Source organism: Podarcis pityusensis (assembly GCF_964106645.2).
Source record: "Podarcis pityusensis genome assembly, chromosome: 4".
Lineage (NCBI taxonomy): Eukaryota > Metazoa > Chordata > Lepidosauria > Squamata > Lacertidae > Podarcis > Podarcis pityusensis.
In genome coordinates, this window is record NC_138027.1 from 40556616 (window position 1) to 40571861 (window position 15246).

The window sequence follows — 15246 nt, forward strand, 5'->3', positions numbered from 1 at the left end:
CCCTCTATATCCAGCCCTCAAAATTCTCCCCAGACTATTACACCCCTCATTAGACCAGATCTATGCTCTTCTCAAATACTTTTGCCTGGCTGGAATGTGTTCTTCCACATCCTAGCCCAGATGAAGAGGGTTGGGGTTGTAGAAACCTCTGACTGTTGAATAGCTGGAATGTAGTATACTGAGCAAAGGTAAGAGGCTCCTCTGCCACACTCGCTTTTACCCCAGGCCATGCTCACCACTTCATGATGCCTGTGGAATCTTGCCTACAAGGGAATGAGGCCCTCAGGCTGAAAGAGATTCCCCAGGCCAATATAGTAGTTGTAGTAGCATTTTTTTTGGATTTCTTACCTGACCCTCAACAGCTGTCCCAGGGCAGGATGTAACAATAGAAAAACACAACATACTGAAATCAGTTAAAACAATTTACAGTCAGAAAGGGTAGATCCTAAAATATATGTGTATCCTAGGTGGCAAAAGCTAGGGTAAAGAGGAGTGTCTTCAGTGTAGGACAAAAGCTATACAATGAAACATTCCACCCACGAAGTCTGCATATAACACCATACTTAAGCAACTAAAATGAGTGTGATGTTATCTTAAATCCTTGGAATTCATAGGCACATAAATTGAGCATGAATGTTGAATCTCAGTATCTTAAAGCAAAGTAATTCTAGCCTAGGTGTCTGAACTTGGATTTTAGATTATATTTAATTCACAGAGGCTTGAAAATATAGAGCATAAATTTTACATATTAATACAGTGATTGATTTTTTTAATATTCACTTTATTACTCTGGTATAAGAAATGTTACTTGCTCAAGTAGATAACTATATTATTATTGTATTCACTCAAAGCTGTGGTAGTCTTGATTAATGCATACTTAGGCTGTGTGGCAGATACTAGAGGTGTTCATTAATTGTGGGTGTTGCACAATCTTTCATATCTTATTGGTTAATTAATAAACATTAGCTAGGCTTTTGAACTTCCTGTGGAAATTAGCAAGCTGCTGAACAGACTGAACTGAGAGATTAGGTTTGGGACACTGTAAAATTCAGTGAATGTGTAATATAAAGGAGGTGTGAGTGAGTTCTCCTGTCACAAACCTATTCACTTGAGGGGGTTTGACCACCTCCTTTTATATAGGTTCTTGCAAATTCTGACTATAAATTCTGCTTCTCTGGACTTTACCATGGTATAGGTTTACAAAAGTATGTGGGATATGGATAGAGGGGTGTTTTTTTCTCCTCTCATAATACTAGAATTCTTCTGTAACATTTTCTTGTGGAAATGCCAGATCTTCCTCAGAAGAACATTCCTCCAGCGGCATGACAGTTGCAGTATCTTAAGAGGCATGCAGTTTGGAATGTTTTGGTCTGCCATCTTGATTCTAAATGCCATCGAATGGTATCCAGACACTGATGAAAACAGGCTCCATCATATCAGGAAGCATCAATTTTTAGAGATGTCCAAATGTGCAGAACCCAATTTTCAAAAAATGATAGTAGATGATTATTATGATTAGCATTCAGAACATCTTATAGGAGGGCTTCTGTCATCACATCTAAAATAGCTTATTAATTACTTCAGCTTATGCATAGGAAATCTGTGACATTAGGACCTTTTGCAGGCCATTTAGCTTCCATGTCTATTCACACCAGAGTGTGGGACACTGGCTACTGGTGTTTTATTGGCATAGCTTGCATATGGAAATGTCAAGTAATATGAACTTGCCTTGTGTCCCCTATCCCTCTTCTTCTATTTAGGTAATCCTGTCCATAGAAGAAGGCTACAGGCTTCCAGCTCCCATGGGCTGCCCAGCTTCTCTCCACCAACTAATGCTTCATTGCTGGCAAAAGGAGAGAAACCACCGGCCAAAGTTCACCGACATTGTCAGCTTCTTAGACAAATTGATACGCAACCCCAGCTCTCTTCATACCCTAGTGGAGGATGTACTTGTGTAAGATGCAGATCAGTGTGCTCTTCCTGTGTGTATTACAGTCCCTAGACAGCACCATGCTATTCACAGAATTTGTCAAAATAAAGTTTTCAGTATAAAAGTGATCAATTTCCCCATTCATGTGTGACGTTCTAACTTTTCTTTCTTCATCTTGCCCTAGATCACATGCATAAAGGCCAGTTCAGGTGTTAAACCTCTTTTCCACCTGATGGGTTTAAATTCTTTCCAGGGATACATTCACATTGGAAACAGTGATGTGGAATGAAGTATCTCCATGAACACAGCTGCATCTACTTGAAAGTGATTTCTGTAATCACAACAGCTGGTAATAGTGCTGCTGTGATTGAGGAAATTGCCACAAGGAATATCATTAGGTTAACCCAGATAATTTGGCAGACATGTATGCAGCAAATATCACATTTTGATCTGTATTTGTTCAGTCCCAAAGAATATCCATATATATGATCACACAATACAAATAATCGAATACTTTAGCAAATACTGAGCAAATAATATCCACAAGTATTTATTTACTTCCAGTCCATTTCACTTTGAAATGTTTTCACCCATAAACCTATTATTTAAATCTGCATTAAAAATATTTTTTATCTAAAAATATAGAGCTGAAAAAATGGATTGGAACATCTGGGAAGTTCAAAAGGCCAATCTGAATATTTGTCTGGGAGAGCAGGTTGGGTCATATTGGAATTATATGCACATAGTTGTGTTCAGGGTTCCAAATTGTGGGGGTGGACCATAGTTCTGAATTAATTACATGGATAGAGATTTTATATTGTTCTACTGTTGTATTGTTTGAAAAAGAAAGAAGCTGAAACTAAAAAGCAACTTTTGTTTCTAAAATTATGGTTGATAATTGTGAATTGGACTGTGCTCTTAGATTAGTATCTGAACTTTACTGCTTGGCTGATCTAATTCATTTTTTAGAGTAATTTGCACATAAGCTGTCAGCAATCCTTATCATGAATTAAATGAAGTACAGTATTTCATTCTTGCCCCTGTGTTTGTGCTCCTGTAGAATGCCAGATTCACCTGGTGAAGTTCCCGAATACCCTTTCTTTGTATCAGTCAGTGATTGGCTGGACTCAATAAAAATGGGCCAATACAAAAATAACTTCATGGCAGCAGGGTATACAACTATGGATCTTGTTTCAAGAATGAGCATTGAGTAAGTAAACTATTTATACTGCTGTAAAGAAGTGCCTTACTGGGGGTGGAAATGGGTTTGATTCCCTCCTGCTCCTTCAAAAAAAGAAACTTTAAACAAACAGACAGCCAAAAGACCCACTTGTTCAAAGAAGGCTTCAGGCCCTTGTGGACAGAAGCAGGAAGTATAACTCAGGTGCTATTATTTCTCATCCAGTAGAGCAAAAGTAGTGGAAAGTGCAACTATACAAGCCATTTGGGGCAGTTTTGCCCACTACAAATAAAAAGCCAAGGGCTTCATTACATGTTCATTCTAAACATCTCTTTACACACTTGAAATATACTCAGAGTCGAGAGTGGATTTCATGCTCTTTATTCAGCTCACAGTGGTGAGGAGGAATGGAAGTTCCCCCAGAATGTCTTCTTTATATACATTATTTACACAATGGGCCCCACGTGATTGGCTAATTCTGGGATTCACCTGTAGGCCAATCAGGTTGCAGATTCACTTCCACCTGGAGCTGGATTGGGTGGCTCCTGTGGACCAATCAGACTGCTGCATTCTGGACCCTATTGTTCTAGGACCAATCAGACTGCTGCATTCTGAATCCTATTGTTCTAGGACCAATCAGACTGCTACCTTTTGGATCCTATTCAACTCAGAACATAACAACACTCCAGTCCAATTTTAATTTACAAGGCATGAAATTGCAGACTTTGTTCACAAATAAATCACTTGCCAGGTCTTAGTTCAGTGGGATTCCTGGCTCTTTTTCGTTTCAGTTGGAGATACACCTCTGTTGTTGATCATTTCAGGCATCACACGACATATTGTAATATAGAAAGTCTAAGGCTAATAAGCATATGAAATCATTTGAATTCTGTTTTCTGTACTGCAGCTGTGATGTTTAGTGATTCATAAACATACTTTTTTCTTACAGTGAAATTAGAAGAATTGGTGTTGTACTTATTGGACACCAGAGACGAATAGTGAGCAGTTTACAGACTTTGCGATTACACATGATGCACATACAGGAGAAAGGATTTCATGTATGAAAGTTCTAGAAGCAACTGTGTTTTGTGCCTCAGCATTTCTAAAATGGAAGATACTCTCAATCCTTCTTTCTGCTCTTCCCAGCTTCAAGAACTGAAACTTCCTATTCATACTATAAACACATAATGTTTATGTTAATACTTCCAACTTGAAATTTTTAATCACATTGCATAGCTCCTCCCTCAATAAACTGCCAATAACATCCTGGCCCACTGCAAGACTGTTGCTGCACAACGGTGAATAGCTCAGCATGGATGTATAACTTTGTATAACAGTAAAGTATTTGGAAAACTTTCATTGACTTCTGTGAAAGTTAAAGCCTTCTAGGCTTGGAGTGGCTACCTTCTTGATGTGTTAGAGTTTGATGATAGTTTTTTTTTTCTAAAAAAAAGTAATTGACATTTCTTTTCATGTTTTGTGACCATTAGCTTCCAATATACAATGTGCAATCGAGAAAAAAGAGTTTGACATAAATATTTATTTTATGATAATGGGAAATCCCAGATGTATGGTTTGTGTTGTATTATTTACTTTGTAATAGTTCAATTGCTGGTAGGCTGGTATGGAAGTTGTAAGAATTCTTGGTCAGGATGAACAATGACAACTTACAGTGAATACTTTGTGTGTGTGTGACCAGGTTGAATTGGACGATTTGCGAGGATGATAGGCCATCACATGCTTGTGAAGTGATGTGTTTAATTAATTAAATTTAATTTGCTTGAAAACTAGGTACCTTTACCCCACGCTTTGCCAACCTGAGGTTCTCCAGGTTTTTGTCTGCAACTCTCATCAGTCAGTCTGATTTTTATTGTTTGTAGACAATGCCCACTACAATATAAATCATAACATCTCCCATTAGCCCCAGTGGCTGATGTGACTTGTAATCCAAAACTACTGGAGGGCACCAACTTAGCAGAGTCTGTTTTACCCTAGTCTAGAGTAACTGGTAAGATTAATTATTTGCTACTTTTGCTGTTACTCGTTTTTAAATTGTCTGTATATGCCTCGACTGAACTATCCCAGAAAGGTTGTTTTAAGCAACATGCAATACATGATAGTTGTCAGCTATCCTGCATAGTGCAGTTATGCAGGCTTTGTAATTATAAATATTCACTTATGCTGCAAAGCCCCAAGTATTTGCTATATTTGCATAGGAAAATGCTTCACTATAGCAGTTTTATTGTGGCATATTTATTCTTCGATAGGCCAGGCATTTTTTTTATTATTAAAAAAAATGCAAAGGGCCATTTTTTCCAAATATAATTACATGAAAAATGTTAATTTTTCTCCCAATACTTTTTCTGTCTTGGGATATTTTCAGTTTTCCCTGCTTTGTCAAGTTTTCCAGTCTGTATGAGTGGAAGAGCATTCAAGTGATGACATTATTTTCAAATAGTATCATGCTATTACCCATTAATATCAAGTCCAAGTACTAGGCTGTGCAAGAATGTGACCCAAAATAACAGTATCAAGGAATGTCTATTTGAGAGGGAAACCAGGTTGATGAATATGAATTCAAATAACTAATCAGGTGGTGCTCATTAACTTAGCCATCCTAACTGATACCGTAGGTAAGTTAGTCCTTGCATTTATAAACTCTAATAGCCATACAATAAACATGAAAGAAAATGCTCTAAAATATCTGTACCTCTACAAAACTTTCATAGATCTACTGGGCTACATCACACAAATTCTGCATGGGATATATGCTGCTGTGTACCAGAAATGAGCACATCTGCATGCTCTGAAAGCCATGCACAATTACACATATGCCACCTGTAGGGACAGCACAATGCATTTATACAGTTATGTGAAGCTACACTATACCTGAGCATTTCTGATTTACACTTTGATAATGGATATGGGCAGCACCTAAACTAGGGAGATTTAAGACAAATTGATTACTAGAGTTTCACAATAATTAAAAGCTTACAATTTACAGTCTAAAGGATAGAGATGCTGAAACGGGCATCTTGTGTATGTCAAGCTAAAGTCCATAGGAAGATGAGCCTCAAAGGTTGGTCCTTTTGTCTAGTTTCAGTAAACAGTTCTTTTTGGCTCACCATGCAATTGTTATTTTTATTTTACTCTTTGTATAACTGGATTTCAGTGTGATTTGGCTGTAAGACAGACTACTTTTTAACTTTTTAAGAAGTCCTCAAAAAAAAGGAGAAAGAAACACAGGTTTTTTAAAGGTGTGGAATGAAGTCAATGGGATATTTTAATTTTAACTGTACCACTGCTTTGATCATGTACTTAATGGATGCTAATATTTTCAACCTAATTAAGTTTGAATTTATTGCAACATATTCAAGTTGACTTCATGCATGCGGGCCCTCCCCTTCAATGTGTCAGGTTTTGGTTGCAGGATTGGATGAAACTTGCTTCGCTTCATGTATTTCAAAATGATTTGGGGGGGATGCTTATTTTAATGTTTGTGGGGGGGTTGCTCTTTATCTTTTAAGGGAAAAGCAGCCATACAAGTTGTAATTTTTAAAAGTTCAGCCTCATGTTTAGAAACAAGTCTTTCCTTTGCTGTTTAGCTTTTTCACTTGCCTGCCAAATCTTTGGCGCTCAAATTTATGCTAGTTGAATGGGTTTGCCAGCAATCTTTTGAAATCCTGGGACTGTGGACTAGTTTACACAAGCAAGAAGCCATTTTAAAAGCAGCTATAAAGGGTTTCTCACTGCAGTGAGCTACTTGTGTGCAGCTGCTCACCACACAGGCCCACCTTGTCACAGCAGTTCTCTTCATGGTTTGTCATAGCATGGTCCACAAAGCAAGCAGCTACACATGGATGGATGGAGCAGTCTCCACACTGCTGACTTTAAAATGGCCATGAAACGACTGCTTGGTGGGAAAGTCTGTTTGGATGTTTGTGAGGTGCCAAAAGGCACAAATCCCTTTGTTTAGTAACATTGCTATAATTATTTGGGTTTTGTTTGTTTGTTTTAAGTAGATACCTGTGAATACAACAAATGCTCTTAAAATGCACTCTTTTTTTTTTACAATTTAATCTCAAATATCTATGAACTGGTGCCCCTACCAATTGCATAGTCATTTCTGTATTCAGCTGGTGTTGCTTGACATTTGAAGGGAACTTGCACAGGTGTGCCTGCAACAATAGCCAGCACATTTTTGCTATGCAAGTTCTGTCTTTGAACATCAGAAGAAGCACTTCCATCTGAATGCAGAAGTGGATTTGTGTTTATCTGGGGACACATCTTGAGGCACAGGGTGGAGGGGCCTTACTTTCAAGTAAATGTGTCTAAAGACATATATCTCTATATAGAGAGATATGTGAAGGAGTAGCAACTATTTGTTTACCATATGAGTATCTGCAGTCACTCAACATTTATTAGAACTGTATGGACAAGCCCTTTCTCAAATGTAGTTCTCTGTGCCCTTTCATTCGTATGGCTGAAAAGATGCATGCTGCATATTCATCAATCTAGTTACAATCTATGGGCAATTTATTTCCAGGTTTATCACTCTATCAAGATATATATTTTCAATAGAAAGAATGGGGGAAATCACAGTGTAAACATTTATTAAATCTATTTTTATAACAATAAGCATTTAAAGAAAATGAAAAGGAATGAAGTTAGTATTGTTTTAGTAACTTACCTTGGATAAAATTCTCCTTAATTTTGTTGCAATTGATGAGTAGTTTTTAGTTTTTGTTTTGTCTTTTGCTTCTCCTCCTGCTCCCTTGGCTAACTGTGTAACCCTTTCCTTCTAAATTTCTCAATCCAGAATGCAAGGTCAAAGTTTTAGAAACTGTGTTTTGGGAGGGTAATGGGGCATTTCATAGGTCTGATCTCTGATGGGAAGCCAGTTCTGTAAGTATAAAGTATGATGCAAATTATTTTGAACATTTTCACAAACAAAAATATATGTGGACTTTAAACATGTGTTAAAAACTGTTCCCCTGTTCCACCCAAACTAAGATTTTCCACATATTTAGAATTAAATAGATATGCCAATATTTTCTGATAAATATAAATTAGTCAGTAACAGGAGGAAAACATACTTCATTAAAAATACACTGAAAATAAGGATATGATAGAGGTCAGTTTTTAAAAAAATTAAAATAATTTGTGAGTATAAGATACTGCATTTTATCCTTTACGAGGGCTGTAGCATGATGGCATAAAGTATCATCAATGAATAGCAAGGCTCTTTGCTCTAACCAAATCCCTCTGTTAGAGTGTGTGTCGGTGTGTAAGAGAAGGCTTCTACATTACAGTCAGTTTTTTAAATATTAATATTTAATATTAATAAATCATTGGATTGGGAAGACAGCATAAATAACAATGTTGATAAGAAATTCTCACATGTTTTGTTCTCCTTTAATTAGGGACTGCATATTTTCTTTCAGTTAAAAACCCTGTGGTACTATTTTGGAGATCTTGACCTAGACCAAATATATTTCTGATGTGCATATATCATCATCATCATCATTATTATTATTATTATTATTATCATCATCATTAATATCATTATCTAAACTGAGGATTCGCATTTCACCATTTGCTTCTGAGCACATTACCAAATTTTTTGTAAATGGGACAATGTCCTTCCCAGTTGGGCTTAATAGTGTCCCCTTCTCTCTGAGCACACACATAGACATCATGAAAGGCCTATGAAAAATAGGGGATGGGTATATTTTCCATCCAGCCCTCCCTTCTGTTCAGTCAAACTTGGGTAACTTGAGCGCCATAGGAATCTTTCCATGGCTGAGCACTGGACCTGCATAATAGCGTTGAAATACAAAGGCCAAAATTATGTGTCTCATCAGCCCATTTATTTCACTTGGTTTAAGTCTGTGTTGGGTTAAACCCAGGCTTCCTCAACCTCGGCCCTCCAGATGTTTTTGGCCTACAACTCCCATGATCCCTAGCTAGCAGGACCAGGGTTCAGGAATAATGGGAATTGTAGTCTCAAAACATCTGGAGGGCCGAGGTTGAGGAAGCCTGGGTTAAACCTGTGTTCAGGGAAGGTCTGTAGCACAGAAACCTAGCTGAGGTAGCTTAAGCACTGGTTTCATTTTGTCGAAATTCAATCAGCATCTTATTTATGCCAAGTGTGGCAGAATTGGTCAGCTCTGACTCCCACCAGAGAACTGCATGGCCACCCCATCCTGCCTACAAAGAAAGATTTGTTCAAAGTTAATGCAAGCTTCTGTTTTATCTTGACAGGGCTGTCATTTGCACCTATTCCCAGGACTGTTTCTCCCATCTTCCATAGCATTGTTTTGTACACATGAATTCAGATCCAAAAAGGGTGCCCTGTGTGTGAAAACCTTGCTGGATCAGGGTGAATGGATTTAGGCATTCATTGTTTAATTTTCAAAGAAAGGATAGCTGGTTTGTGTCTTTTAGGGCAATGATCCAAAATGCTTATTCTTCAGCAGCTCTTAAATATTCCTGTGTATTTCAGTTATACTTCAGAATGAAGAGTTTGAAGAATGAAGCTTATGTCTTAAAGATCACATGCTATATTTTGATCACTACAAGCATCCTGCCTTATCTTAAAATGCAGCCTCAAGACTTTTTGCTTTTAATGAGGACTAACCTCATATGCTGGACTGGCACATATTGGAGCTTCCCATTTGCAGGTGCTGAATGGCACTAACTATATTAAAAGAGTATTAAAACTGAATTCCTTTTACAGTAATTTCACTTGATCAGTTTATACAAATGCTACCCAAATGTTATTCAGTCATCAATAGGTAAGACTTACCCATATGCTGAACTACATAATGAGAGTAACAAATATTAAGAGCTGCTAAATATTTTCTAGTGTTCTCAGATGTTGTCTGATAGGAACCTTCCCTTTGCCTTTCACAAAACACATACAATATATTCCATATGGAAAATATGGAAAAGTAAGTTATATTAAATGTTGTTATTGTATTCCAAGAAACAAATCAGTAATGTTGTCATGCCTTTAAATGAATTACATTAAACACTAGGGAAGTTTTAAATCATGTTTTAATATTAAAAACTAGAACAGTTCATGTGAACAATCTCTCTCCCCCCCCCCCCGCAATGTGCACCATATCTGAGCCTTCCCAGTTCAACTTGTGTTACTGAGACAAGCATACAGCCCACTTTTTATAAATGTATAGAGTTGTTTTTTTAAAAAAATGAATCTAACCTCAGGATGTTGAAACTTTTATAATAAAAATATCAATCCACAGTTATATCAAGCTTCCTACTCTACCTTTTTTGTTGCATTCCGTATTTTTATCATTTTGTTGTATTTACAAAATGGCAGTTGGCTTGGGAATCTTCTGTTCAGATTTCCTGTGTGTACATCTAAGCTGTGCTGAGATGTGCAAGTTCCCTGCTCAAGGACTGCACAGGCAGTATGAATGGAAGTTATAAAGTCACTGTTTTCATTGTCACTATCAGTTATTTATGATATGTGAAACTTACTCATAGTGGAGGGCACCTTCCATCTCTATGTAACAATTGGGCAGGAATCTTGGACTGGAGACACTGTGAGTTCTCCTCAGGGTTAATGCTAGCAAGTTAGCGCCTTAAGAAAGGGGTGGGGACACTGTGGCCCTCCAGATGTTGTTAGACTACAGCTTTCACCTTCCCTGACTCTTGGTAATGCTGGCTGGAGCTAATGGGGTTGGGAGTCAGTAACATCTGGAAGGCCACAGGTTGCCCATCCATGCCTAAAGAGATGCCCCCACAATAGGAGCCTATTGAGCTGCAAATAGGTGTGTGTTATTTGAAGTTAGCCCACAATTACCCTAATTATACTCTGTCAATGTTAATACATGTCTTGGGATACCCACTGCAATGTGGCAATGAACACAGGATGCCAGGGACTAATAGATGCTGGAAGGGAAGTGATTTCAGGGATGAGAAATGGGTGGGATGAAGTCTCCAGCGATTATTCTTCATCCTCTTCAGTAAAACTATTCATGGAAATGTGTTCTTGCTTCCCATTGTGGTACAGGGTTGAGCTCATCAGGCTCCTACTTCACTAAGGAACTTCCTGAGTATATGTCTGGGTCCTGGGCCACGACACCCAAAAAATCTCTACCTGAAAATGGCAAGATAGAATTATATAGGAGTGTCTAATGTAAGAGAAGATGCAATCTTATACCACCTCTAATCTATTGTTTCTGTGTCAAGTTTTTCAAAATAGGCGATTCACATTTCTGTTACTTTATCAAGGACCAGCTGACATGTGCTTGGCTCTCCAAAGTCACAAAGCACACGTACTTAAGCAAAAGTATTTGCCTTTCAGCCTACTCACAACCTGATCTTTAATTTATTATAAGGAAATGCTCTCCAGTGACTTCAAGCAGAACTTGTTTGCAAGTAGACATGCTCATACGGTTGCAATTAACCACAACTTATATACACAAGTCCTTGACACTGTGGAGTGTTTTTCAAAGCAGATGTACCTAGAATTGAAGTGCTAGTTACTGTTAAAGCAAAAAGTGTGGGTGAGTGGGTGTATTCATGAAAATCTGCCAAGTTACTGTGGCTTATTTCTAGAGCACTTAAATGTTTGGTCCCTAATAAGAGACTTTCAAAGTGCAGTTATCATGTATTTTATTACTTTGAAAAAACTTGGCAAAGCAATTCAAGGTCAGGGGGAGAGTCTGTGGCAGAGGAACCACCACTTCCTAGATCCTGGCAGGCTTGTACAGGTGAATACATAAAATGAAGAGGAGCATTATCTCCTCATATTTCTTGTGGCGGAAAAGTTTTTCCTAATTTCCCTCCCACTGACTGTATAGAAGGAGGGATTAACTATGACAGCCTCAGGGCTGGCATAGGTTTGCAGTTATTTTGGGGTGACATTGGAGAAATAGGTGAATACATTATTAATTATTATTATTATTATTACCCCCACCTATCTGGCTGGGTTACCCCAGCCACTCTGGGCAGCTTCCAACACATAAAACCTTATAAACCATGAATCCATGCCTGGCACACACCCAGCACACTCCTTTATGTTGCCTACTGCCTCTGGCTCATGGGCCAAACTTGGCCTGCCAGAAGGTCCAGTTTGGCCCACCAGGCTCTTTTGCCCAAGTCACTGGTGGTGCCAGCTGATGGGCAGGACAGGGGTCTATCCTGCATAGGGTGTGCTGCCCTTGTCTCTGTAAAGAACAGGATTGTGCAGCCTAGGCAGCAGGTGATGCCTAACTCATCAGCTGATGAGTGGAGATTTAAATTGCTTTCCCTTCTTCTTTAAGTGGGAGAGGTGGAACTACTGCTGCCCAACCACTTAACAGTGAAGCAGAGTAAAGTGCCATTTGAACACTGTGGAACTCTCTCTGCAGTAAGGAACGTTTCCAGCAGTGAACCTCTTCATCTCTAACCATGGAGAGGGCATTCCATAGTATCCTATGCCCCCCTTAGCTGCCCTTCCTGGGAGTTTAGAATTGCTCCCTTATTCATTGTCAGGCAGCCCTATGATACTAGTCTTACAAAGTCCCCATTTGGTGGGAGGAACCAATGTCCAAGGGTAAATCCATAGTCCAGTGCTCAGTTACAGCTAACTTCTTCTGCATCCAAAATCTTAACACTATTCATTTAGCGGCCTTGGTTGTCAAGGGTTTCAGCTGTCTGGGGTTTTGGTTTGTTTTGCTTTTTGTATAGAGTTACGACTATGTTTGCATATGCAATCATTACAGTTCTGTGAAGAGCAGCTCCTTTTTGTTTTGGAACTGACACAGACTGGGATGAAGAACTGATATCATCATATAATTAAATAATTAAATAAATTAAATAATAAAAAGCAGAACCTGATCCCAGTTACCGGTATATGTGCAGTTCTTTTAAACATTGGTAGTAGAAGCAAACTTACAGTGTGTTTCAGGGCCATTCTGATAAATAACCCTAATATTCCAATAAAATAGAACCAAACTCTTAGACCTTTAGACTTTACAATTAATGTTCGGTATGGTAATTACTTTTTATTAAAAACAACTATTTGCAAGTCCAATATTTCACCTGATCCTGACTTTTAAGAAATTTACTCCATTTAGGAAATGTGGCTGTCATTCTCCAAAATACAGATTGAAATGGTTCTAATGTTAACGATGCAGTTTGTTTTCTAGTTTGTTTTCTTCCTTGAGCTTCCTCAACACCTGAAATATATGAATATTAAAATAACTTTTTCATTTTTTGTCTTTATGTTCATTTGACTGCTATACTAAAATTATTTGCTTCACAAGCCCAGTCATAAAATTTGTTAAATGATATGTTCGCAAATTATTTACACAGCAATTAAAATAACAATTTCAAAACACGAGGTACATGGCTTCAAAATGGCAGTATTATTATACCTAAATATAATGACAATTAATAAACAAACAAATAGATGATTTTTTTACAACCATTAAGTGGCATCAGCACATACCTATCTTTCCATATTGTTTTCAAAATGTTGTATATTAAACAACTCTTGCTTTTTGCTATTGCTTCTTTCACTTTTACAGTCAACTATAACTGCAGCAATTCACAACAACAACGTTTCACCCTCATCCAGCAATTTGCTCTGAGTACTCCGAAATTGGGAGAGCTTCACATTTCAAAGAAGAAAGCCAATTTGCATGCACATTCACTGATCATTTAATATGAAACATCTTCTTCAATTGATCTGACTGTGGACATCACACACACACACACACACACACACTGCTCCTGCTTTTCATATGCATCTGAGCAACTAAGGAGTTTGAACGGGAAGTTTGTGCTCTTTGACATTAAGCTATGCCCATCATAGATGATGAATATGTATATGTTTGTGTCTTACTGACAATTGCAAGCTAAAGTCACCAGGTTTGAAGAGAAGGGCTACGTGTCAATTTTAGAAATCTGACTTGTTTTCCCCTTGGGTCTGCACCATTGTTTACAGTTATTTCCTTTTACTATACTTCCACTTATATTTAATTTGCACTTTCCTTTCTTTTCTTAAATTGTAATGCAGGAATAACTGTCCAAAGGAAAGCCTAACATACTGATCTGCAGTCCCAGGGGGCAATGAAGCCATTTTCCTGTTTGAAATTAAAGATGAAGTAATCCACATTTACTTGAGAGGTGTTATTATTTTCCTCATTTGAGATCTACTACTATGATAATATGATGTTCCATGTAAATTTTCATGTGCTGGCATGCCTATAAGTTAGTAGTATAATAAAATGCTCAGCTCTCATAACTAGGGTGTTTTAAGGTGAATTGCATTCATATGCCATCTATTTGCAGAAAGAATATGGGGTTTGGCAAAGCTACATGCTGAGCAACATAATAAGATATTTGTACAACGTACAAGTTACTGATGATTATTGTATTTTATTTTTCTATGATTTCCTAAGAGGCATTATCAGGTCTTACAGATGGAGTAAGACTATTTATTAAGATATTTATTAGCAAATAAAAGTACAGTACTGGTGGTTATTTCTGAGTTGAATTTTTTCCCCATTTCACCTAAATCTTGCAGAATATGATATGTACATGCTAATAAAAGTCCATAAAGGGCCATAAAGAAACCAGCTACGTATTGTATCAAATCTCGCCTGCATTAGAGCCAATAGGAACCAAAATACCTCAAGCAGCAGCATTTTAGGACCAGGTGCCAAACCAAGTTCCCAGATAACAGTGTCTCATGTGTCTCTTTATGTGATAGCTGGATAAATGTTTCTCTTAAAAAGCACAGCTAGAGGCCTTTCTCCCCTGTGGTTTATGAGCCTGTCTGTCTTGCATCAAAGCAGGTGAGAGGATATGAACAGTGAGGTCATTAGCTCTGGCTGGTATTGCTCTTGCAGGGGAACAAGCAGGCTCTAGCATGCAGTAGGTCAGATTTTTTCTTCAACTTTTATCATGTGAAATAGAGGTGATGACCTCCATTTTTCTCTAGCTTGTTTTAAGACAGTGGTACCCAAACTTCCCCCTCCCCACCACGGACTACTTGAAAATTGCTGAGGGTCTTAGCAGATTACTTAATGATTTTCCTGCCTGTTGCGGCAATTGTAATTCCATATCATTCAAATTGTAATGCAGTAAGAACATAAGAAATAAAATAAGCTATAAA

General features: G+C 37.8%; 1 protein-coding gene across 4 annotated transcripts in view; it reads left to right on the plus strand.

The window, feature by feature from the left end:
• The window catches only part of EPHA6 (EPH receptor A6), a 371548-nt gene extending 366873 nt beyond the window's left edge, over window positions 1–4675 (plus strand). For all 4 annotated transcript variants that reach the window (XM_081001496.1, XM_081001497.1, XM_081001498.1 and 1 more), the window contains 3 exons: window positions 1761–1954; window positions 2991–3140; window positions 4060–4675. In XM_081001496.1, the coding sequence (XP_080857622.1) occupies window positions 1761–1954; window positions 2991–3140; window positions 4060–4174 (459 nt within the window). In that variant the 3' untranslated portion in view covers window positions 4175–4675. The remainder of the gene's footprint in view (window positions 1–1760; window positions 1955–2990; window positions 3141–4059) is intronic.
• The last annotated feature ends 10571 nt before the right edge of the window (window positions 4676–15246 follow it).